The sequence below is a fragment of the Anabrus simplex genome, chromosome 12 (assembly GCF_040414725.1).
Source record: "Anabrus simplex isolate iqAnaSimp1 chromosome 12, ASM4041472v1, whole genome shotgun sequence".
Taxonomy (NCBI): domain Eukaryota; kingdom Metazoa; phylum Arthropoda; class Insecta; order Orthoptera; family Tettigoniidae; genus Anabrus; species Anabrus simplex.
The window spans coordinates 43,902,903-43,930,508 of record NC_090276.1 but is presented as its reverse complement, the minus strand read 5'-3'; the positions used below and the strand labels follow the sequence as shown (position 1 = coordinate 43,930,508).

At 39.0% G+C, this 27,606-nt stretch overlaps 1 protein-coding gene across 1 annotated transcript in view; it reads left to right on the top strand.

The window, feature by feature from the left end:
• Positions 1 to 27,606, top strand: part of hiw (highwire) — an 815,007-nt gene that overhangs the window by 169,699 nt on the left and 617,702 nt on the right. The window contains exons 34-35 of the mRNA XM_068229800.1: positions 1,677 to 1,889; positions 8,494 to 8,638. Coding sequence (XP_068085901.1) covers positions 1,677 to 1,889; positions 8,494 to 8,638 — 358 coding nt within the window. The remainder of the gene's footprint in view (positions 1 to 1,676; positions 1,890 to 8,493; positions 8,639 to 27,606) is intronic.

Below are 27,606 nucleotides of genomic sequence, written 5' to 3'. Positions count from 1 at the left end.
AACTTTCATTTTCTTACCTCCAATGGTTTGGTGAACTTTTCTCTGAATCTCGTTCATCACAGTGATGAAAAGAAGAGGAGACAGAACACCACCCTGTCTTAACCCAGATTTTATATCAAAGGTTTCAGTCATTCCTACAGGTGTTTTGACTTTACTTCGGGTATCTTCATACAAATTCTTGATCCGGTGTATCATGTCATCCTGTATTCCAATTTTCTTCAGTGCTTCCCACACCTTCTCTCTATTTACTGCATCAAATGCTTTCTTGATATCCAGAAAGGCTAACCACAAATCTCGGTTGTGTTCATAGTATTTTTCCATTAACTGACGGACTGTAAAGATTAAATCAGTTGTTAATCTCCCCTTCCTGAATCCATACTGTTCTTCGAAGAGGTTCTCTTCAATAAGGGGTCTGATTTTACGCCATGGTATAGTTATATACATAAATACATGGAATGAATGTTCACTTAGAATACCATTGTAGTTCTCCGTGTTAGTCGCTACAAAATTTGGTCAAGGACACCACTCTTTTTCCACATTCCTGGAGGTGATAGCGATCACAACGATTCTTGCACAGCCGACACATACAATCCTCCTGCGGATCATGATGTTTCGTGTTGTCACATATTCCGTGATGGAAGCCATGTACCGCAAATCGTGTCATGACATGTCGTAGCTCATAATTTGATTGTTTCCAATCTTGAGTCATCATAGCATCCATGGTATAAAACGTGCTCCATATTTCATTTTTCTTTGAATGAAGTTCTTGTAGAACACTGTTGTAGACAGGTGTGGACTGTAGTAGCGTCCACTCTTGCAGGTCCTCTATAAAAAACCTTTCTCTTACTTCTTACTTCGTATACCAATTGTAAGGGAATATCTTTCTTTGGGTAAACGGCTTTCGTCTTCTCAAAATCTCTTAAATTACTCTTGGTAAGATGGTCCCATATTAGATGTAGTCCATAACTCACTATTGGTGACATCTTCACTTTAAAGAGCTTCATCGCTGTATCCACTGAGAGACTCTGCAGATGCTTGATTTCATTCATACTATTACTATTTATATGTAGCGTGAAAGTGGTACCCATGGCCTTTAGAGTCATTCCCAGGTACTTAAAGGAGGCGGGCGTTGATAAACTCTCACTCTTATAATAAATTGTGTCTTTCAATGCAATTTTCCCTCCTCGTCTGAATGTCAAGACTACTGTTTTACTTGCATTCAGCTGTAAATCGTTTCTACCTGTCCATTCCACTAATCTATCAAAAGCTGTTTGTAGATCTTCCCTGAGCTAAGACGCAGTTGCCATATCGTCCACATAGACATAAATTTTTACATTCTCCGCACTTACTCTCCTGATTGCGTCCATTCTTTACGATCACCGATCAAAATGTGACATTTATTTCATTCTCTGCAGAGTCGAGAGTTACCTCTGGATTGAGTAATTAAATAAATTCAGAATATAATAAAAATTCTATTATTACTTATTTCTCATTATTAAACGTACTAGACTTTGAAAGTATATTTTCAATATAATGTTAATTTAAACAGCGGCAAGATTTTGAAGAGTTTGAAAATTTTACCAAAAAATTTTGAATTCATATTTATTGTCATATTTTAATACTCTTTTAGGTCATAAACATCCAGGCATTATTCGTAACATTTTGTTTCCTTTCAGGTAATGAGGTGATATTCTCCCTTGAGACAGCATCCGACTATGTCAAGGACGAGAAGGCTTGTTTTTATGGGTTCCGCTGCTTGGTGGTGGGTTACGAGTGGCATGCTGCCTCTGGAGATGGCTTGAAACACTTGGAGACTGAACTTGCCTTCCTGGGAGGGATGTGTGCTGCCTCGCTTATGAAGAAGGATCTCTTGTTACCTCCAGCTTCAGGTAACCTTACAATTCACTCTTCATTCTACCTCATTGGTTCGTCACGTAAGGTGCACAGTTCAGAGAGAAAGTTAATGTCGATTAGGACTTACATCTGTTAAAGTGCATATGTCAGTCCATATCAGATCAAAAGTGTGTGCTTATTAACCAATCTTTTTCATCTAAGTTTTCCTTATACAGCTGATGATGACCACTAAGTGGTCGAAACTTGTTCTGTGAGTGATAATGTATATTTAATTTTGCCCAACGCAAAAAATAAAGTATCGATTAGGTGGTTCTTTAATTTTACTTGTTGATAGCAGCATAGCACACGCAAAGTTCGGCATTGTCTCATAATGTTTACGAGAAGCAGAGAACAGTTAAATGAGCCAGCTTGCATACACTATCAGGCACAAAGTCACAACACAATCCAACAAATATGAAGATCCAAAATCATGCAGAAGCCAAAGACGAGTAGCTCAATTGAAGTGCGTGTGCTATGCTGCTGTTCAGAAGATTGCGCCTTGCTTCTTTTAAGTGACTTACCTTCTTCTGAATTTTACAGTGCCTATCCCCGTTGTTTTATATTGCCTCTTCAACTGTTTTTATGGGGACTTGATCTTTAGTTTCTTTCTTACCTATGCGTTTTATTCGGCTGTTGATGACCCGGATTGGGGTCGAAACCAGTACTACTTCCACTTATAATTAAATAGGAATGTAACACTACATTTCGTATTTATTTGTATTGAATAGGTTGAACTACCTTATTTATTATTTCAATTTAATTCATCATGTTTTTTTGTTGTTCGTGTGCCTGTTGCGTATGTCAACTGGGAAGTCCTGGTTCCACACTGTACCTCTCTACACATCGGTAAAACCAAGACCATCTACAATAGTATCAGATCTTAATACAAAATCAACGTTGCCGACGCATCGGTAAATGTAAACAAGCCTGTGATACATAAACATAACCTTCTGATTATCGTATTCAATTGCTAAGTTGTCAATAATAATGAACAGAATACTTTACTTTGGACAATAGACCAATACCATCTAGAAAAAGCCTATATTTAGATAAGCAATATGTGGACAATTCAAAATATAAGTCTTTTCTATGAACTAGTATGGTCCAGGAAATGGGTAATATAGGATTGCATTCTAAAATAACAGTCCTGGCGGAATATCTGATGTGTTTCAAAATGTGGCAGTTTCAATTCAATCAATCACCAATGATCTGAATTTAGGGCTGTCGTCCAAGTGGCAGCTCATGTATCAATTGTTTACGTAGTCTTTTCTTAAATGATTTCAAAGAATGGTAATTTATCGAATTGGTGTAGATGTAGTACAGAGTACCCTTGGTAAATTATTCCAGACCGTAATTCTTCTTCCTATGAATCAATACACGTTTTAGAAATACATTTATTTCAACGACCTTTCTATTACCATACGCTTTTAAATATAATAGCCTTCCTCGTTCAAGAAATTTACTAGAAACATAACCTTGTCACGAATTTCAATTCTCTCAAACAGTGATTCTGATAATGATTCACTAATCTGCTATACTGCATCTGTTTCACTTCAGATAATCAATAGGAGAATTTATTTGAAGTTCTCTGGTGGTATATGCAATTTTCGTATAAAGCACTTTAACACCCAAATCATTGGCAATGTAAATACATACTGTAAGTGACAGTTTATCAGTTGATACCTTATCCTCTAATTTAACAAAGAGAATATTCATTTACAGATAAAATAAATTAGCTTTATCACTTTCTATAACCTCAGTTTTAAAAACCTCAAAAGGTATAGTAATTGAGATATGTACTAGGATAGACACCAACACAGAGTTTTGGCCTTATCCAGAAAAAATAGTTCATGAAGTGCACAGAAAACATCCTTTATATTGACCAATTTACCCTTGAATGTTTTAATGCACCGTAATAAATTATTTGTTACTAGAAAATCATCACGATGCATTAAGTACACTTGATCTGCTGTAATATGAATTACATTCAGGCACACAATACGATCGACACATTCTAATATAATACCAATATAAATGGTCCGTTATTGGACATTCTAATATATCAACATAGTTTTAAAACCAAATTTCAATAAATACATCACTACACTAACATTTCCTAATCAAACCAAACCAACAGAAAGAACTAAACTGGTGCTTCACACATGCTCATGTTTACATTTGAACAAACCAATCGTGATGCCATTTTAGTTAATATCGATAGCTGCATTAAGGTCTGATATATTGTAGTTGTCCGGCTTCATGGCTAAATGGTTAACGTGCTGGCCTTTGGTCACAGGGGTCCCGGGTTCGATTCCTGGCAGGGTCGGGAATTTTAACCATCATTGATTAATTTCACTGGCACTAGGGCTGGGTGTATGTGTCGTCTTCATCATCATTTCACCCTCATCACAAATCTACAGACGTCGAATCGAAAGACCTGCACCTGGCAAGCTGAACATGTCCTTGGACACTCCCGGCACTAAAAGCCATACGCCATTTTTTAAATATTGTAGTTGGTCGTGGTAAAACCCATTGGCTTGTTGGATACTCTTTCCAGTTTCTTTGTTTATTTTCCAATCTTCTGCAAGTATACTCCGTCTTGTCAGTACTATACAAAAAAACCTGTTCAATGCATGTTATCCAATCATACATGTTTTGAGAACACCGTATATTATTTCCATCAGCAAAAAATATCTCCTAAAGATCTTGAGGACTTGATCAAAATCACATGCTTCAACATTATCTTTTTTTAAACCTTACAAATAAAGTGTTGCTATAAGTAATTCTTCCAATAAAGATCATCTCGTTCCTATTACAGATTACAATTTAAAAACTTCAACAGGTAGATGTAAATAAAAAGCTGTTGTCCAATTTCTTGTCACAGCTGCTGTGAGCTTCCATTGGGGAGATATTGGATTCGAACCCCGAAGAAGGTTTTCCATGGTTTCCCATTTTTGCACCAGGCAAATGCTTGGGCTGTACCTTAATTAAGGCCACTTCTTCCACACTCCTAGCCTTTTTCTATCCCAACATTGCCATAAGATCTATCTATGTCTGTGTGACATAAAGCAAACTGAAAAAAAAAAAAAAGTTAAAATAGTGTTAAAAAGTCAATTTTGCCGTGGGGCTCCATTTCTACTCCTTGCATGGGATGAAAACTTCTTAATTGTTAAAAAAATGCAATCCAGATTACAATCAACTCATCCAATGTATTATAAAACAGAAAATCCAAATTAGCTTCACAAGATTGAAATGAAAAGAAGACTAAAATTAAAATTACTTTATCAATAGACTTACGGGTGCAGCTTCCTGTTTGCAAACCTAGATCTCAGTACACATAGCTGACCGCAAATTACAAACAGATGTGGGCTTGCCTACCTGTATTGGTGGGGAAAGGGGCCTGACATAAACTTTTGCTTGGATGGCAAGGACATGAAGATGGGAGGGGAAAGTAAAAGGTGGGGAGTGGATTTACATGCTTCTAAATGGCCAGCCATACCGTAATTAATTACTTGCTTGCAATCATAATAATGTTGGGATCAGGAGAGAAGCCAGGGGAATTCAGACACAAAAAATGACTGAGACATCTCGGCATAAGTAAGTTTTGTTTTATCTTTTTCTCTATTTTCTTTGTTCTCTATAACCATTCCATCATGTCATACACTCCTGTGCAAAACGTAAGGACGAAATAGATAAAGCCAGTGGAAATGAATGAAGGTCCCGGGTTCAATTCCCGGCCAGGTCAGGGATTTTTACCTGGATCAGAAGGCTGGTTCGAGGTCCACTTAGCCTACACGATTAGAAGTGAGGGGCTATCTGACGGTGAGAAAACGGCCCCGGTCTAGAAAGCCAAGATTAACAGCCGTGAGGATTTCTCGTGCTGACCACACGACACCTCATAATCTTCAGGCCTTCAGGCTGAACAGCAGTCGCTTGGTAGGCCAAGGCCCTTCAAGGGCTGTCGTACCATGGGATTTTTTACGGCTCGCGGTAGCTAAGGTGGTGAAATCACCACGAACCTACTATGCTGGCGTAGCAGAGGGAGAGGTCATACTCCCACGTGGCGCGTCCCGGGTGGCAGACCCAGACGAATAATACACCCACGGTATCCCCTGCTTGTCGTAAGGGGCGACCAGAGGATGATTGTATTAGAACCATGAAACTACTTGTGATTAGTACCACCACGCGGGGAACACCCTGGATCGCTTTTACTTGCACGCAGTACCACTATGTTAGGTACCAAATAGGTTTGTGATTAGTAGCAACAGAGTGCGTTATCGGCTTTTACAGTACCTGTGATTAGTACCACTTTAGGAGCAACAGCATGGGTGAGCGGACACCATGGTTCTGGCTTGCCTATGGTTAGTACCCACTATATGAGGAACACTACGGGATAGTGTGGGTCCCTGTGGTTAGTACACGTATGCGATGAACCCCATAGGTTTGTGTTGCCTGTAAATGGCGCCGCAATGTCCGAAACTGTGTGGAATGCCACGAGTCTACACTACTTTTGATTAGTACCGCAACATGACAAATACCATGGTTCTACTTTCCTAGCGATAAGTACCATTATGAGAGGCCGATGACTTGGATTTTGGACCCCTTTAGACTACAAGCATCATCGATTCAGTGTTATGCTGTAGGCGCAGTCTCTTGGTCAGTCAGTTTCTGTGAATGTGAGGCATTGTGGGTAGGATCCACTGATTGTTTTAAATTCATATCAATCCATTCATTCTTCGTCCTCACGTTTTGAATTCTGGTCAGTGGAGGATTTTGTACTTTTAATTTGTAATTCCATTTTGTCTCATCTTGTACCATTAAGGGCCGATGACTTAGATGTTAGGCTCCTTTAAACAACAAGCATCATCATCATCATCATCAGTAACAATTTGCCAGAAGTCTCCCACACGTGCATAGAAACCTGCGTGAGGTCAGCACGACTATAGTACCGAATGGATCTGGCTCCACAAAACTAAGCAGTTGAAGGAATGGGACAAGACAGTGTGAGTCAATCAGCAAGTGTTACAGTGTACTGCGGTGGTGTCATTCATTACAACATGGCCTGGAGACAACATTTGGATGACTTCATACGGGGAAGAATCATCGGGAAACTGGAAGAAGGATGAAGTGTTACGAGTCTAGCCCAGGCATTTGGTATTGCTCACAGCATTGTTTCATATGCATGGAGAGCATTCCGAACCACAGGCATTGCTGCCCTGAAGGAGAAGAGGGGGTCGACCATGGTCAACTACAGCAGCAGATGACCGCTACATTGTGTAAAAGGCAAGAAGAGACTCATATCAAACAGCTGGTGCAATTGCAACCACATTTAACAAGACTGCAAGGCACCCAGTCTCTCACTCCACAGTGGCACGACAACTGCATGAGAATGGTCTGTTTGCCCGACGACCATTATGTTGTGTTCGATTGACACCCGCACATCGGTGGCACCGTTTGCATCAGGTCTGGACCAACGAGGAGTGAGATTGCGTGCTCTTCTCAGATAAGAGCAGATTGAGGCTGAGTAGTGATGTACCCTCATTTGACGAGAGGTGGGAACATGTAATGCACTCAGGAACACTGTCGAACATGATCATTTTGGTGGTCCAAGTATAACACTTGGTGGGGAGGCATAATGTTGCATGGGTGTACCGACCTCCAAATCTTCGAACGGTGTACATTCACCGGTCAACATTATTGTGACAGTGCACTCCTTCATTATGTATGTCTTTTCAGGGGTGCATTCGACCCTGGTGGTCGACCCCCTCTCCTTCTTCGGGGCAGCAATGCCTGTGGTTCGGAATGCTCTCCATGCATATGAAACAATGCTGTGAGCAATACCAAATGCCTGGGCTAGACTCGTAACACTTCATCCTTCTTCCAGTTTCCCGATGATTCTTCCCCGTGTGAAGTCATCCAAATGTATGGATGACAGTGCACGACCACATTGAACAGCGCAGGTGGAGGAGCTCTTGGAACGAGAGGATATTCGGCGAATTCTCTTGCCTGCCCATTCCTCCGACTTGAATCCCATTGAGCACATGTGGGACCTGTCGGGCAGACGTATTGCAGTGTGTCCACATGCACCAACAACCATCCAGCAGTTGTCAACCGCGCTGGTGGAGGAATGGAGCGCCCTACCACAAGAACTTACCAGTCTTGTGGCCAGCATGGGAACACATTTGCAGAGCATGCATCGCTGTCCATGGTGATCACACACCCTTTTAAGAACCATGTCACTTCTGGACCATCATGACTTACATGTAATGTATTTTTCTCTGCGTAAAAGTGTCATTTCAGTTTGTCTCATCGCGCATATTCCTTTCAGTTGCCTACCGCACCATACTGTAGCAGTTCTTCCTATGTACAGTTCAAGTCTCAGCGAGCTATGTTACTTGGCATTGACACAACATCCAAAAATTACTTTCGTCCTTAAGTTTTGCACAACAGTGTATTTATATTTTGTATATTCTCTGTCCTCCTCCTTAGTTTCCTATATTTTGATGGGCATGTGTAGACTTATTGCACTCTGCATGTTGTACAATATGTAGGTAGTTTTGTTTTGGACGAATTATCCAAGAAGTCTTTTGGTGTTTACAGTTGAAGAAATGGAAGAAGACTTGGACCTTGTGGAGGAAGTGGCTCAACAGGTGTACAACAGCAACTCAGCACTACTGGGGAAGGGGTTTGCTCTGGCCAACGCTCCCACCATCACGCAAGCTCTCGAGGGAATTCTGCCTTTCAGGTAGGGAACAACACTGCCTTATTTGTTGTGTATGTTGCATATTTACATCTTCATGTATGTACTGTATCGATCAAAAGTTCAATCGAATACCATAAAATGTCACCTAGAACCTAAATGTTTATCCTACAAAATCAGTGAATTTTTTCTCTGAATTCTTGTATGTAACTGTTTGTATGTTGCCGGTTTTCATAGAGTTTGGGTAGGTATTGTAGGAGTTATGATTCTCTAAATTTTAGAAAAGCACTCCAGAATATTGCCACTTTTAGAGAAGAATTGTATTTTGTTAACCGTTGTGCTATATTGCCATATTGCTATATTTTGTGATGTAAGTTACGGTAAGTACTGCCACTAAGACTTTTCTTCAGATGTAGAATTAGACGAGCCTCTCTCTGAAATTAATTAATTAATTAATTAATTAATTAAGTAAAATAACCTGAAAAAATGCTGTACTGGCATAGACACTTTCTCTTGTGCTTCTCATATTAACCGCGAAGTCAGCAAGTGAACTATCATAGCTGGCTTCTTACCCATAGGTAGTTCTAATTTTATGCTGAAGGTAGCATAGTAAAATTAATTTCTGTAGCATTGGGGTTAGTCAGTTGCCAACATTGCACTACAGCAAGGAAGTCACAAGTTCATTATGTGAACTTTGAGGGGAAAGGAATGTGTTGAAATAGAGTTTGAAATCATGGATAAGGCCAAGAAGTCCAAGAGTGTCGTAGAGTATGGAGACCATATTTTCTGAAGCTGACAACGGAACTCTTACCAATACTGAGAGCTCTCCTACCTCCCCTTAATCGTACATCAGGTACATTTATTCTTTTATTTGAAAATGATCAGTATATTAATCACTACTGATCAACATTTAGGGCTGTCGCCCAGGTGGCAGCTTCCCTATCAGTTGTTTACCTAGTCTTTAAATGCTAAAAGGAAAACCATAGGTCTGTGTATCTATTTACTATAAGCATGAGACAGATAACATTGTTGTTTATCTGTAGTCGAACTTTCATAAACCGAACGTTCATTACTCAGATTTTCAATATCTTGAAGTAACTTCAATTTCCCAGCCGTCTGTCCTATTCTTCACATGTATTTACTTCTGTCATCATCGGTTTGCCCTTCCAGCGAGCCGGGTAGGGTGTTTGAAAGCGAGCGTCTTCCAAAGTTGCCTATTCAAAAACATTTCGTTGTCCAAGACAGTTTCCCAATTCCATCCTCTTCTCTCCACGTCTTCCCTCAGTTGGTCCATCCATCTTCTTCTTGGTCTTCCAGCTGGTCTTCTACCTGTTATTCTCTTCCAAATAAGCACATGGTAACCTTGTGCTATTCATTCGTTTAACATGCCCAAACCATTTAAGTCTAGATGACCTAAGTCTTTCCTCCATCGATTCATTTAGACCTAGGTTAGATCGGATCTCATCATTTTTCACATGATCAAGTCGGGTCTTTTGGAGGGCAGTTCTAAGAAATTTCATTTCACAGGCTTGAATCCTACTATAATCCTTTGATGTTAGTGTGCAGGTTTCCAGAGAATATGTAAGGATAGGAATGAAATATGACTTGTACAGGGTCATTTTTGTTCTTTGTGGGACTTTCTGATCCCATAGTAGGTGTCTAACAATGCTGTAAAAGTTAGAGCCTTTGGTTACTCTGTTTGTTATTTCTATCTCAGCTCTGTTATTACTAGCGATTACGCTTCCTAAATAACTGAATTGATGTACTACTTCAACTTGGTGGTCCTGTATTTTTATGTTGCATTCTGTATTACTTCTGTATTACTCAAAATTCTGTTACACGGATGTCTTGATTTCTCTAAGCAAACAATTCCTCCCTTCCTTCCTCAAATTTTGCACAGCAATAACTGTGCAGTACAACGTTTATGGTGTGTGTGTTAGTTATTGGTCCCGAACGTACTACCATACACCTTCCTGGCCGACCTCACTATGTTTACACAGCAGCTTCTCTCTCCACCCGTGGTGTGTTGACCATAGGCAGCTGAGACAAGAAGTGAAAGTATGATAAGGGCTCAATGTGCCATCTCCCTGCATTACGTCAACACCAGGAAAACTTGCAGCATGTGTTACGTGTCATTCAGTGTCTGCTTCCTGCCCTGCAAGTGTAAAGAGTGGAGAAACATAAAGTGAAATGCTTAAGCCTCGGTGAGAAAGTTTGAGTGATTAGTGAAGCAGAGAAAGGATATTGCAGCTGAGTATAGAATTCTTCCCAGCAGACTACAGTGGAACCTCAATATCTCAAATCACCTCGGGAGCTAGATTTTATTTCAAGTTATTGAAATTTTGAGATACAGAGAATATTGTTTTTGAGCACATCATCATCATCATCATCATCATCATTTCCCTTTTTTCAGCTGTAGCCGGGTAGGGGCAAATATGGTTCCTCTCCACTTTCTTCGGTCTTTCCACCATTCCTCCTCCAACACTGTGTCCCAGTCCAGGTTTCTTTCTATAATGCTGTGTTGGATGGTATCCTTCCATCTCAATCATGGTCGTCCACAGCCTCTCCTTCCTTGGATTTGCATTTCCTTCACCTTTTTTGGGATACTTTTGTAGCTCATTCGCTTTATGTGCCCAAACCATCATAGTCGGCTCTTCTCTATTCTATCATTCTATTCTTCCACTCCAATTTCTTCCCGGATTTTCTCATTCCTTATTTTGTCTCTTCTACTCTTCTGTATCATACTCCTCAAGAACTTCATTTCGGCTGCCTGTATTCGACTCTCATCCTTCTTTGTCATTGTCCAAGTTTCTGCTCCGTAATTTGTTATGGGTACGTAATACATCTTGTACATAGTATCCTTTGCTTCCGTTGGCACATCTTTGTCCCATAACATGTTTCTTACACTATGATAGAAACAACTTCCAGCTTGAATCCTTTTACTAATCTCAGCATCCAGTCGAGCATTCTCCATTAATTCACTCCCCAGGTATTTAAACATTTCCACTACTTCCAGGGGCTTGTCTGCAAGTCTAATCTGACCTTTCCCTTCTTTCTCCCCTCTAGTCATAACAAGAGTTTTACTCTTTTCTACACTTATTTTCAATCCACATTCTTTGATCTTCCCATTCACCACATTCAACTGTTCTTGAATCTTCCTGTCGTCTTCTCCCCAAATCACAATATCATCTGCAAATAACATCATGTTCATTTCTCTTCCTCCATATAGCACATAGCACGTATAGCACATAACTGAATCACATGTATCTACGGGCTTATACTGCATACATCACTTTTAACAGTACTCAAAAATATAAGAATAAACTCTCTTTTACACCATCACTTTAATTATAAGCCTTATTATAGTAACTTTTTAAAAGGCACAGTAGTGAATCAAGAAACATACCTCCGTTAACACCTTTGGAAAAAAAATCCGTTAGTCTCTTCTGTTTATTTTGATTAACCTTTCCTCCCTTCACGTTGATACTTCTCGTCAATACCACGCAACCGAGATTCATAAATGGAGCTTGTCATCCGTGACTTCAGGGGTTGCTTTCATACCAGATCGGTATTCATTCAAACCCGAGAAACAGCACAGCTTCTCCGGTTTTCCGATCACTAGAAGTTTTAGTTTTTCAGTTCCCGTCATATTAGCTCCCAGCATCACTGTAAACCTTTATTTGTTAACTCTTCCTTAAAAACCACAAATACCGTGTTACACAGTTAATGTTGCACAAAATTCGAGGTAGAGTATTTTTTTGATTCAAGGGAGGAAATGTTTGCTTTGAGAAATTAGTGAAACCAAATTTCAAGTAATAAAGAAATGAATACACATGAAGAATAGGACAAACGGCTGGGAAATTTGTCTGGGAAATTTAAGTTACTTCGAGATACTGAAAATTTGAGTGATGGAGGTCTGAGATATTGAGGTTGGACTGTATCTGTAATACTCAAAGATAAAGACAAGATTGGCCTGGCAGTAGATGAATCATGATTTACACCGCAGCAGAAAAGACTTAAAACAATTTCCCTTGAAGAAGCTATGATTCAGTGGGTCACCTGTGTGAGAGACAAAATGGGCCGATTGCAGAAACGATGACTAGTTTTAAGTCTTAGACATCGTCTACCTAAACAACGTCTAAATCATTCACGATCTTCCATTGCATAAAGAATGTTCAGTCGATGTTTAACTAGACATCCCTTAAAGTTTCAATTTTGGTTTGAAAATGGAGACAGAAGTATCTTTCATGCAACTCTTTGCTTGTCGCAACCAATGAAATTCGTCGGTGCGCGCGCCGAACGCCAGTCAGCTGTTTGTCTTCCTACACATTACTCAAATATGGCTGAGCATGACTTGCCCGCAGATAAGAGTATCGCTTTTGGTGCAAATTAAATCTCATAATATTATCGACACTGAAGCGACATGCCACCGTACGGAGAAGTGTAGCTTTCATTATAGCGTTGTTACAGTGAGTGTAATGTACTCATAAATACAGTAGCTTCGACGAAGAGAAGATGAAGCAATAGTAATGTGTAACCGAGTGTGTTGTACGGGCCATATAGATGTAGCTTGCATTCTGGAGATCGTAGATTCGAAACGCATCATCGGCAGCCGTGAAGATTGTTTTCCGTAGTTTCCCTATTTTTACACCAGGCAAATACTAGGGCTGTTATTATGGCCACGGCTGTTCTTCCCCAGTCCTCTTTAAATGATAATCACCACCACTTGCCTTTTCCTATCTGACAGTTGCCGAAAACCTATGCGATTATATATATAAAAATCCCATACAACCTACATTTTAGTTTTCACTATTATGTGTGTTTACTTGGCAGTAAATATAAGTGAATCTCTCCCGGTTGATGTATGTGACAGCCCTCAGACGATCGGGACACGTTATTCTGGTATGTATGTAGTCGAAGCGACCTATAATTCCATGGAAATTACCCCAGGTATATAATAAAATATATCAATTGCCGAGAATTGCATTCAAGTTGACAGTTACCGGACTGTCACTTTGTCAGTCTCAAGAAACAAGTCTCTCGTAAAGCGAAACCTTATTTTATGATTATCTCCCCGTGCATGTTAAATGAATTGCTGCGATTTAGCAGCGGGCGACCCACAGAGGGGCCGTCGGACTAACCTTTCTTCCCGAAATCGTCTCAACATGGTAATACAAATTACATATTTCACGGTACATAACCTCTGACTGTGATTCACTCCTGTCGTTTGAGGTTAAACAGTGCTCTCGGCAGTGTTTAAACATGACCGGTTGAACATCGGTTTTAGACACTGTCTAAGTGATAAATAACGTCTCTGCAAATCGGCAGCCATACTTAGGCATTGTTTAACCGTAGACATCGTCTAAATGCCGTTTCTGCAATCGGCCCAATCATTCCAATTGCCGTTGAACAAGCAGAAAAATTTGTTAAAGACTGAGGTCACTTTTTAAGAGATGTATCAGTTTCACCTTTCAGTAGTCCGCCTCCGTAGCGTAACGGTTGGTGTTATTAGCTGCCGTCCTCGGGGGCCCGGGTTCGATTCCCTGTACTGTCAGGAATTTAAGACTGGCAGGAGGGCTGGTATGTGGTTGAAATGGTACATGCAGCTCACCTCCAATGGGGGTGTGCCTGAAAAGAGCTGCGCCACCTCGGGATGAGGACACGAGTTTACCTTTTTTTACCTTTCAGTACAAAATCACCAAAGATAACAAGCGATGTTAAAATGCATGTTTTGTCCCTCTTTTGGGAATCTTCGGCTACATATATCTTAAATGATAAAATATCCACATATGAATTTAACCCTAGAACTGGCAGGTGTTGAATATTCAACATGTTTGTATTTCAGTATGTAATTTCCTCGTTTCTTCATCAGATGCCATGGCAGTCCACTTGTTGTCGTTGACGATGTCCTCAGCAGTTATGAGTTCAGTTTCATACATATTTACAACCTTTATGGGCACAATTTCACAGAAATAAATGCGTGCAATTTTCCTATCATCGTTGGAGCGCCATTGCTGTAGTGTTTGTAAACTAACCATCATGGGCTTCACTTTGCTATTCTATTTCAATTTATTTTGTAGTTTCCATTTGATGCAAGTTATTTACTTCTGTATATAATTGTTATTTGATTGATTTTATGCATTTTTAATACAGTGTGTGACTAATCATCACAGAAAATTACTAGAAGTAGTGCGAAATTTGTAATGAGATGAAAGTGACGAATTCTACTTTGCGGTTGTTGAGAATGAGCCGACAGATTCAGAGTCAGATTTAGAAAGTTTATTAGCTATTTCTTCGCATCCAATATTGCAAAGTGAAAATGATGTCGAACCTCACATAAAGCAACCTATCATAACAACATGGTCTAAGGGCACACCTCCAAATGATTGCATGCCAGTACATTTTCCCTAATATTTTCAAGAATATATCTCTCAGAGTGATGAAACCTTTGCTAGTGCATTACAGGTACATTATTGACAATCTGTACCTATCTCATTTTGTTTGTGACATGTTCCAGTTTTGTGTACATATGATCGAAAATTTTATTATTATTTTGAATTTAGGAATTGCACTTTTTGAACATTTTTTAAGTCAATACATATATGCAATTTCGTTTCACCACGACAATCTTCAGTGTATTAGCTTTACGTAGATATATAAAACTCCGTAGATTTATTTCATATCTTGCGGATATTTTGTATTGTATTTAGACAAGTAAATATGGCTGCCACTACAAGATTTAACATTGCCAGTTCTAGGGTTAAATATAGTGCACTGTGTTGCATTGAAATTGAAAATTTGTCGAATATTCCATCCATTGTCTCAGAAACACTGAATAAATAAATGTGTGAACAAAGATGCCATTGTAAAATATGACAGTATCACAAGACACGCGTAAAATAATGAGAAATACACTAAAATCTTAAATGTTCAACTGATATCTTTAGAAAAATATAGGTGTTAAACCTATGTCACCCTGAGCAGCTGCAATTGTTATACAAACTTGTAACATGTTGATGGGATCCGGGGTACCGGGAAACAGCACTCGTAAAGTGATAGTGAACAACCATGTTCTAGAAGAATCTTAATGTAGCTGTGGATTGAAAGAACAAAGTCCTGAAGAGAACTTGACATTGGCAGATTTTAAAAATGATGTTCCACCAGACAGAAAAGAGGAGTTCCCTGCCGGCCCCGTGTAATAGTCTGTATTTTGCTACCACGCCTATGCTCGACCGACTACTACTAACAGTTGGAAAATCGGCGAAGCCTTGCTGTTTCTTGAGTGTGAAATCATTCCTGTAAATCTTATTATTTATTTGTCCAGCTAGTCAATACTAATATATTTTACAGTTTAATTAGAAAATGAACATTTGTTAAAAAAATTCTTGATAGAACATGTTTCAGTCCTTTGGACCATCTTCAGGTACATTTCATTTGATGATTATAAAAGATAACACAATTATGCACTTAGAGCTGCTATATAACAAAATTTCATCCCATTTTTCTCATCAATTGGATGCCACACTGGGGTGAAATTGAATTTCCTGAATTTTATTTAGTTACTTTATTTGGAAGCCATATTTTAGGTCATGTTAGCCCGGAAGGACATATATAGCAAGTGGAGATATACAGGGTCTTTTTTTATAACTTATTCTGTGTGTCTGGGAACATGCACAGAAGGCGATAGCACGGCCGGGTGACTCGTTTGCTGAGAAATATATTGCTTCATGACCGCCTAAGATGATCTAATGCAGTACAGTAGCGATACCCATTGCTTCACAGCAATAGTTCAGTTCATCTGCGGTATTGGTAGAGTGTTCAATGTGTTCGCTTTAAAATAGCGTCGTTTCTGTAGGAATACTAATCGTGTGTTTAAAAAGTGATGTATACAGTAGAACAGCATGTATTCATTGTGTTGGGCTATGCAAAGCATTCTTCTTATACAGAATGCCGCTTTCGATTCATTTGCAAATTTCCTGGCATCCTCGCTCCCCATATGAGTACGGTACATAAATTAGTAAAGTTTTGCACTACTGGGTCCATTTTTAACAAGAAATCATGCAGGAGACGAACCGTTTTAACAGAGGAAAAGCTTGACGAAATAGGAGCTCTCTTGGAAAGAACTCCAACAAAATCCCTGATGCGTATCGCCGTACAAGCTAATATGTCATTATCTTCTGCCCACAAAGCAACAAAACCGTTAAAAGCAAAACCGTACAAACCCTGCCCAATATTTAAGAGGACCTGACAGTTTCGCTAGGGTTTGGTATTGTAACTGGTTGCTTCAGTCAGTTCACGACGGGCGTGTTGACCCAGAACTTTTATTTTATAGTGAGGAAGTATGGCTACACTTAAGTGGCTATGTAAATAGTCAAAACAATCGCTACTGGTGTGCAGAAAATCCCCACCAGCTGCATGTCCATCCACTTCATGATGTAAAAATAGGAGTTTGGTGCGCAATAAGTGCTCGCAGAATTATAGGGACTATATTTTTCCACAAAACAGTAAATGCTGATCGATACATAGACCTCATTCTCAGATCATTCTTTCAAGAGCTGACGGAAGAAGAAAGGAGTAATGGTTACTTTATGCAAGATTATGCGACGGCATACACTGCTAATCGATCTATGGAGGTAATAGGGAACTTTTCAAAGATCGTGTGGTTAATTATCCCCCCTAGATCTCCTGATTTAAATCCCTGTGATTATTACCTGTGGGGGATGCTGAAGGGAAAAGTGTATATGAACAACCCTCACACAAGAGGAGGACTACAAGAGAACATTATACAAGTTATTTCGAACATCACACGAGCTGAGATTCGCCGAGTGTCTGCAAACCTATTTACTAGCAGGCATGTTTGATAGCTGAGGGACAACATTTTGAACATCAAATGTAATGCCAGGTAGGTTTTAGACTAATAGTTTCACTAGAAATGGATTTCTATAAGTGTGAGTAGTGGAGAGGAAAAGTGCGCATTATACCAGCTGGCGACTGAGTGCTCTGAGTGATGCTGTGGAACGAGCTAAAAAAAAAAAAAAAGAAGACCCTGTATTTCTCCTTAGTATGTAGGCATTGCATTCTATTTAACATATAGCGTGTTGTGATGTCGCTACCAGGGTGCTAGCCAGCCCATGTTTTGGGAAGGTGTGGTATAGAACTGATGAGCCCATGTCGCACTGAGGTGAAACACTGGTAATCTTACGATTGAGTTTCCTGAATTTTAGTTAGTTACCTCCATCAGAAGCTGTATTTTTGGTGATGATTACTGACCTTCATCTAAATAATTTTTGACCACTTGCCAGGTTCGCAAGATCACAGGCACAAGTGTCATTTTTTGACACACTAATTGAGAGATGTGTTGTTGAAATTGGCAAAGTTTTTCAAAACTTTCAATTTGGAATCAGCTACTTAAAGAAAGAAAGAAAGAATTGAACAGCACAGTGCTGGGGTCACGGCTGCAGGTTTTGGCGTAGAATGCTGAACACATGATGGATGTTGTCAAAATGAAGTATCTAGTTAGTACAGATTTGAAATTTTCCATCATTATGTCTTCAGTAGCTTGGAACTTGCTTCACAATGGTCAGCTGTCTTAACATTGACACACTCCTAAAAAGCCCTTTTCGTCGCCATAAGACCTATCTGTGTCGGTGCGACGTAAAGCCCCTAGCAAAAAAAAAAAAAAAGCCCTTTTACACATCGCACAATGTGCTATTATGCCAGAGGGCAGAGCTACACTAATTATTGGCCAAGGGCCAATGACCTTCGATGTTAGGCCCCTTAAAACAACAAGCATCATCATCATCAGCATTATTGGCCATAGAGAAGAGCAGTTTCAGTTCCTTTAGATGGCGGCACTATTCCATTTCCCATTACCATCATGCTGAGGTTAGATTATTTGTACTAGATATATTGGCCCTTCCTCTTTACAATGAGATTTGAACACCATCTTTTCTCTTGTTTAGAAGTTATTTTGATTTTATATCTTTCGTATTTTTTGTAACATTCATCGGCCCAAGTAGTCCTGAAACTATAGGAATTCTGGAAATACATTTCCTGAAAAAATGTGTCGATATTAGAAAATGGAGTGCAATACTACAGTGAGTTTTTCTCATTGGTTGCCGGCAGGTGCGCCCAGCTTATTTTCCTCCCGTTGACTCATCGCTTCCCATCACACAGCGCAGCAACAGCACGGGAATGCCCACACTTCACAGTTCAGGTCCATGCTTAGAACAGGTAGTAAGTGTTGATCTGGCGCTCCAACTGTTCTCGAGTTGCGAAGTGTTACTTCGGGGTATAATTCTCATAATGCCTCCACATGTGTACACGGTAGAGGAAAGGGTATTTATGTACGATATTTATGTTAAAACAGAGTCTTGCAGGGAAGTCGTTAGGCGATTTATAACACGATTTCCAGGTGTAAGCCCTCCACATAGACCATGCGGGAACTCGTAAACAAATGGAGAGGAACTGGTTCTTCAAAAGAAACTTGTACTTAACAGGGAAAAAGTAAACGAAATCGCAGAAAGATTAGAACATACACCTACAAAATCCTTAAGACAACTTGGCAAAAAGCTGGGGTTTCGAAGAGCTCAGTATGGTGGGCTACAAAAATGGTAAATTTGAAACCATACAAGAAATAGCCTCAATTATGGACGATGAACTTACGCGTGTGAATCAGAGTTTCCTAAGACGGTGCCAGAAATGTATGGATGCAGGAGGAGAACATTTCCAACATCTCCTCGCAAGTACGAGCTTATTTTCTTAATTCTTAATTACTAATTTTCTTAATTTTAATTGTTATCTCATGTCATGCACGGATAAAGTGAGCGAAGTGCAGTCCTTGTTGCTATGTCGCGGAGCGGGGAGCGATGAGTCAACGGGCGGCAGAATGGCTGGGCGCGCCTGCCGGCCAACCGATGAGAGAAACTCACTGTACATCGTTATTTTGGATCAACATGTTTGTGTGATGCTGCGTTTTTATTCTTGAAATATCTGATCTATATTTGGGATGTTATGTGAGAGTGCCCCTCTCACATTATAGGCTGACTTTGCAACCACATCTCATAAAAATGTTACTTGTCTTCAAAAGTAAGTTTATTTTTTTAAGATTCCAATCAATACTTTGTATTAGTTAAAACATATGTACAGTATTTTGATATTGTATATAGATATTTATTGATAGTCGTAAGAAGGTGGTAAAGAGATGTAGTTACTTGTGTCTGGTCTTAACAGAAGGTAGATCACATCATAAAACAAGTTGACTGGACCTGCCATACACTGTTTGCAGGAAACTTCTTGGAAAGAGGATGTTTATGTGTGCCTGAAGAGCGGCAGCTGCTCATGTGCAAATAGCTTGTTTATTTAAAGAGAGCTGTTTATACTACTGAGAGTTATTCTGTTCTTCTGCCAAGTGAACTTGTAATCTTCTCCTTTTATGAAGTAAGGAAACTCAAAACTGATGCATTGCCTTAATTATTAGCAAACTTACAGACTTATGACCAGTTGTTTTGGTTCTTATTTAATGTTATTTGTAGTGCCTTGTCTTGGATGCCAGGTACAGCTAAAGTAAGCTTCATGATAGAACCACAGTTAGCCGTGAGTGTGACACCGCATTAGATGCTCGTTTTCTGTGTCCAAGGTTTAGTATCTCCTATCCAAAAATACTTCTTTGACCTTTACTATGCTTCATTGGGGGGGGGGGGGGGGGATCGAGCAGTAAAATTATCAAGTCTGAGCTCATTCCATCAGGTTATACCTCTACTCAGCTTGTTTGGTCCGAGAACAAGCCTTCTGCTAGAATTAACACAGAGAGACTCATAAATGAACAAGTCTGAACAGACTGGAACCAGGCTCATTGGGCGATATTTGAACAGTGAGCTGCGTGAGTCAGCCTAAACTCAAAACTTGGTAATTTGGCACTGAGTTGTTCATGCACTGTGCAGCCTCTGTAATGCATGAAGATCGTGGTTTACCGTGGTATTGTCCTATCGACACTGCTTAACGATTGTGAAACTTGGACCCCCTACCGTTGAGATATCAAAAAGCCAGAGTGCTGCATCTGCAAAATCTTAGATCTATCTTGAACACCAAATGAGAGGACCAGGTCAACCAACCTTGCGGTTCTTGAGAGAGCCCATGCTATAAGCATTGAGGCTACCATCATTGGCCATCGTCTCATATAAAAAAGGCGCAGCCATCGGATGAGTGATTCCAGGCTTCCTCATCAACTCCTGTATGGTGAACTCTGCTCCGACGCAAGACTTCATAGAGCCCCTTTGAGGCATTTCAAGGCCCAGTTAAAGCATACTATGACGATGACTGGAATCAACACTCAAACCTGGGATACACTTACTGAGATTCGTATACTTTGGCGCTACACTGTTTCTACATCAGTTACTCTGTTGGAAGAGGAACAACATGGACATGAAGAGGCTAAATGGCAAACACGGAAGCTCCATCAAGCTCAGCCCTGCCCACCCCCAGCCATTCCATGCGATTTGTATGGACGTATGTTTATGCCGAGTTTGCGCTATTAAGTCTTATGAAATACCGTATTCACACAAATAACCCCACATATTATTTTTTAATTGAGGCATGAAATTGAGGTGCAGGTTTTATTTGCGTCAAGGTTGGCACCACTGTCCTCTTCACCCAGTTTTCGATGTTGGGTATACAGTTATACTTTGTGTAACCGCAGATGGAAGAAAACTGCCCCCATTTGTCATATTTAAACAGAAAACAATTCAGACTTTTAATTTAAAACTGCCTTTACTTTTTTTTTTAATAGTATTTTTACAGAGTAGTTAATTTTCAAAATTTTATGCATCTTCCGGGACGTGCAGGGGTTGCTTTCCGCACTTTCACTTCGGTGTATCGACAATGTGTTTCATAGTTGCTAAGTTCGAGTGAAATCGTAATTCTTTTGTATTCAGAATTTTAAGGAATGCCACAGAGAAGCAGAATCTGTGAACATCGGTGATGCCGACAGTTGGCAAACAGCGTGGCTCATAATTATAATCAATTCATACGCACCGAACAGTATTGTCAGTACCAATGAAACTGCATTGTTGTTTTATGCATAGCCCTAATGGACATTTTTTAAAGGAGATGCAGTCACTGCGCTATTTGCAATGCAGATGGAAGCGAAAGACTTCCTCCCCTTGTCATAGGAAAGTTTGATAAGCCACGAAGTTTTAAGGGTGTCAGATACTTTCCGTGCAAGTACAAGGCATCTAAAAATGCAAACAGTACAGTAATCCAAAAAATAAAGCACTTGCACAGGAGAGCCAGCATAATTTGTCCTCATCTTTGAATCTTGGTTTTTTCCTTTCGTCGCGTGAGGCTGTGTTTGTCAGTGATGTATCCAAGTGCATTATTTTAATAATGTAAATGCACCTTGTTAGATACATTTTGGAAATAGTTCTTTCCATGATATTTGAAAGATTTAAACTGTGAAACAATGTTAATTGCATGCAGTAACGGGTCTTAGAATATTTTGTAATGCGGCAAGGGTTGGCATTTATGAAGTACGAGTTGGTGATTAATTCAGAATCATGTAATTCGAAATCTGATTTTTGCATCCCAACGACTTCGACTTAACAAGGTTTTACTGTATCGCAAAACTAACATTCGAGTTTGCCGTTGTATCTGTTTCAAGTGTTTACATTGCACGAAAAGTATTATCCACCGTCGGTCGTGTTAATATCCGAGTAAAAAGAGACTGCGTGTGAAAAGTGTTTTAGGCGTGGAGTGTGATGAATTTGTAAGTAATTTAAGGGAGGATTCTAGTGATGCAAGAGACAACAATTCTTACAATCTACAGGGAATCGAGCCTATTGCAAGTTCAGATTAATTAAATACCTAGGCCTACTTGCTAATTTTCATGGCAAATGTATCTTATAGCAGTGATAATGTATTTTTATCATTTCAAATATGTTCAAGCAAAGCAGCTACATCCGTAAATTTACATATTCATATTTGCATAAAGATCACGTGGACCTCGCGGAGTGATATGAAATGTTTGTTCATGCCTATGTTACTGTTTCGATGGAAGGGATTTTAGTTCATTTCATTTCATTTCTCAAAATGAACCTTCCTAAAATTAAGGTGTGGGGATTATTCGGCGGTGGGGATTATTCACGTAAATACGGTATATTCACAAAGCATTGCGAGTGTTAAGATTTAAACTGCTGAAGAATATGTATATTTAGACACAAGTTGTAGCAGACGACGATGAGTGTATGGGGTATAGCATTTGCCTCTTACCAAGAAACCCTGGATACGTTTTGCAGTTCATCCAAGGATTTTGATCTTGGGCTGAGGGTAGTAGCAGGGCCCACTCACCCTTGCAAGACTGAATTGAGGAAATGTCTGATTTGAGAGGCGGAGGACTAGGTCAAGAAAGCCAAGTAGTACAGTTGAGGATGTGGTACTCCAATATATGCTGGGCAGCAGTCATTTTGGCAGGTTAAGTTTCTTTATGAGCTTCAGGGTTTAATTGGTAAGGGTATGTTTTGTAATATGAAGATGAATGCATTTAAACACTAACCATATTGAATTTATAAGAAAGTATTCATAATTTGTTATCCGTCCACTGTTTTTGTTCCGATCAAGTTGGCTACACTGTTGGGTCGTGTAGCTGCGAGTTTGAATTTGGGAGGTGGTTGGTTCGAACCCCACTGTCAACAGCCCTAAGGTGATTTTCTGTAGTATCCCATTTTCACATCAGTTAAATTCTGGGGCTGTACCTTATTTTAGGCCAAGGTAACTTCATTCCCTGTCCTATCTCATTGTCGCCATAAGACCTGTCAGAGTCAGTACGACGTAAAACCTACAGCAAAAACTAAAGTAATTATTTATGTAATGGTAGCTACTTTACTGGTTGAAACTGTTTACAGGCATCCTTAAATGAGATTGCTGTTTAACATCTACAGCCATTGCAGAAACCTTGACATATTTATGTACTCAACATAGAGAAAGTGTTCAGGGACAGCAAGACAGTAAATTTACACTAGGAAGGTGCAAACTAACTTTGAAGAACTGTAAATAAACTTCATCGAGCTGTACAGTGATCATGATGTTAATGTCATGAAGTGACAGCCAAGAAGGAAAAAGAACTATTAAACAGAAATGAAGCACATTGTCATCTTTCTGTTTTGGAAAGGGAAATCCTTTATTCCTATGAACAGCAGTCACTTTTGTCATCTTTCATGAAATAATAATGATGTTCTTCAGACCAACGGCCGATGTCAGTCGACTAGTTTTGCTTCTTAATTAAAAAATTATAAAAAAGTATATTGAGATCTACCTATTCAATACACATTGGGTTCTTAAAAATTAAGATTTACATCTTGTCATTCTAATTTAACGGGACATGTTTCGCCCATTGTATGGACATCATCAGCTGTAATCTCATGCCTAAAAGATAAAGATAAAGATCAGGATCCTGATTAGTCTAGTTAAAGTGTTACATAAAGAAATATATGTTATAAAAATGACGAAAACTTGTTACAAGTTCCCAAAATACAATTTGCACAGTTAAAACATGTTTAAAAATATGTACGAGAAAAATGAGAATGTTGGTGCAATCTTACATTGAAATCCTTAAAACATTTTTTAAATACCCAAACTGTTTTAAAAATAGCCAAGCTGTTTTTAAAATGTTTTAATGATTTCAATGTAAAATCGCACCAACATTACTCATTTTTCTTGTACATATTTTGATGATGCCGATGATGATGCTTGTTGTTTTAAGGGGCCTAACATCGAAGGCTATCGGCCCCCATACATATTTTTAAACATGTTTTAATTGTGTAAATTGTATTTTGGGAACTTATTAAAAGTTTTCCTCATTTTTATAACACATCTATTTCTTTATGTAACACTTTGAATAGAGTAATCAGGATCCTGATGTTTATCTTTTAGGCGTGAGATTAGGGCTGATGATGCCCATACAATGGGCGAAACATGTCCTGTTAAATTAGAATGACAAGATGTAAATCTTAATTTTTAAAAACCCAATGTGTATTGAATAGGTGGATCTCATTAAACTTTCGTATCATTATTGAATTAATGTACATTTCAAACTCTGCTAATCTTCAGTGTCTCTTATTTCTTGTGAAATTGGTTATCATGTGTCTTTATCTCAATTTTTTAGGGAGCTACAAAGTAAGCTTACATTCATGAGATGGCGAGTTGCCGACAAATGCAGAGGTCTAACTTAATTAAAAACTACAGCAGCTACAATCTAATTCCTGGCTATTTCCTATCCCATCATCACAAAAACCTATGTAGTACAACATTAAACACTCAGAATAAAACGTAGAAAAATGGATAATATTCTTACATCAAACAAGCAAAATCAAATTACTGCTATGACAAGGCAGGTATAAGGTGGCTTTCATATGAATGAACACAGGGCCTAAAAAACTTTTATTAGTCCTTGTTTGAATTGTTGATGAGTAATACAATTTGCTTTACGTCGCACCGACTAGATAGGTCTTATGGCGACGATGATGGTATAGGAAAGAAAGGAATAGGATTAGGAAGGTTGCAGCCTGGGCCTTAATTAAGGTAGAGCCCCAGCATTTGTCTGGTGTGAAAATGGGGAATCACAGAAAATAATCTTCAGGACTGTAGACTGTGGGATTCGAACCTACCATCGCCTAAATGCAAGCTCACAGCTTCGCAAACCTAACCTTTCACATCTTTTTTTCTCATTCCTCTCCCAATAGTGAAGCACTACCGTACTCCTTGGCGAGCTAGTTTGCCTCGCTATAGCATTTTGAGGTTTTTCTTTAACCACTTAAGTTGAGAGTCCCTTGTAATATCTGCCTTTACCCATTAACACCCAGTGCCCTATTTTGGAGACACTGGTTTAATCATATTTTTAAAGTACTATCAAGATCTCATTTTCTACATATTTTACTCAATTGCAAAAATAGTAAGATATTTGATGCTAATTTAGGAAGAAATGTGTTTATTAGAAACTAGCTGTTACCCACGGCTTCGCTCACGAGGATTTGTAAGTTGATAAAAATTAAATGTTGCTCGGTACTGCACTAAGATATTATCTGAAAATCCCTAAAGTATAAAAACTCACCAAAAAATTGCATTTCATTTACCCCAGAACCTCTTTGTAAACCACGTTTGTGGCATTGCATTTTGGGGCTAAGATGACCAGGCTACTGGCAGAGTTAAATCTGGAACATGCGACATGAAACTCTACATGCGAGAAACAGTCCTCTTTTAAGTTGAAAAAAGAAAGGGTTTCTTTATTTCTAAAGGAGATACCAAATACTGATTTTCATGTCTCTAACATCTTAGTTTTTTATATATAAGTATCGTCATAAAGAGAATTCAACTCCTTCTTCACTTATTTTTTATAACAGCTTAGGTTGATTTTCCAAAAACAAAAAGTACCTGTTTCTTTATTTTTAAAGGAAATTACAGATACCAATTTTCATGTCTGTACCATGTTAAGTTTATGAGATATACTGTAGATATACTCATTTTAAGAACTGCCCCACTCCATGGCCGAGTGTTCAGCGTTGAGGCCTTCGGTTCACAGGGTACCGGGCTGGGTCGGGGATTTTAATCGCATGTGATTAATTCATATGCCTCGGGGACAGGTTTTGTTTGTCCCAACACTCACCTCTTCATATTCACTCAGCACACCACATTACCAACCACAACACGAACATACAATAGTAATTACATCCCTGCACACAGGGTTGGCGTCTGGAAGAGCATCCAGCCGTAAAACAAGGTCAAATCCACATATGCAACACAGTTCGCACCCACGACTCCACAGGTGTGGAAAAAGCAGTGCTAGAAGAAGAAGATACTCATTTTAAAAATCCACCCGCTTTTTTTACTATTTCACCCCCTTAAGTGGATTTTTTAAAAAGTGTGTTTATTTATTTTTAAAAGAGATTCCAAGTACCAGTTCTAATGTCTGTAACATCTTTAGTTTCTGAGATATATGTATCCTCAAATAAAAAAAACAACTCCTTCCTCACTTCTTTTCAACACCCCACCCTCACCCCTTAAGTGGATTTTCTGAAAACAAAAATGTGTGTTCTTTTATTCTTAAAGAAGATTCCAAATACCAATTTTCATGTCTGTAACATGTTAGGTTTTCGTGATATATTGTAGATAATCTCGCTGCTGTAAGAATGCTGGAGCTGACGTTGCCATAGTTACGGTAGTTCATTTCTTTATCCAATTCCTAGAGCAGGGGTAGTGTGTTGCCAATATCTCCATAACGGTTGGTTTTAGGGCCTTAAAACATGGTTTTCTGGAACAAGGCTTACCGAGTTTTGTTCTTTGCGTCAAGAGGCTTAAATTGAGCTTTGTCTTGTCCTTGTACGACAAATATGATATTTCGCCTATATTAGCCTAGTATTTTTATATCTCCCCCCCCCCCCTCGAATTGGTTTGAAAAAAAATACAGCCCATGTCCCTCAGGGATAATGAATATTTACATTAGTAAACTAATTTTTAGTATTGGCCCAGCAGTTCCTGAGATTAGCCATTACATAGAAACAAACTTGACCTCTTTCAGCAGCACAAATTTAATTGTTCTCATATAGGCATACATTATATTTTTCCCTTTTAAATTATCATATAAATCTATATACGGTTTATAAAATAAGAGTTTTATCTGCACATTACTCAGAATTAAAGAAGAATGGTACTTCTGCATCGATCGTGTCCACAGTAAGAAGGAAATGCAATTTTTAATTTTCCGTCGTATGTATGTGCATCACGAGAGAATGTACGAACAGAATTTAATAAAAATCGTTATGCAAATTTGGGGAACAAGACACTACAATCTAGGCTGTAAATAATTTTATTTACAGTGGGTGAAATGGTAGTTTAGGGGAAGACCTGAAATTTTATTCTCAGATATCTATGTTATAATTGGTCTTATCGATAGACATTACATAACAAAAGTTATAGATAAATAAATATATATTTTAGGTCCTATACACTTTTATCGTATGGCTATT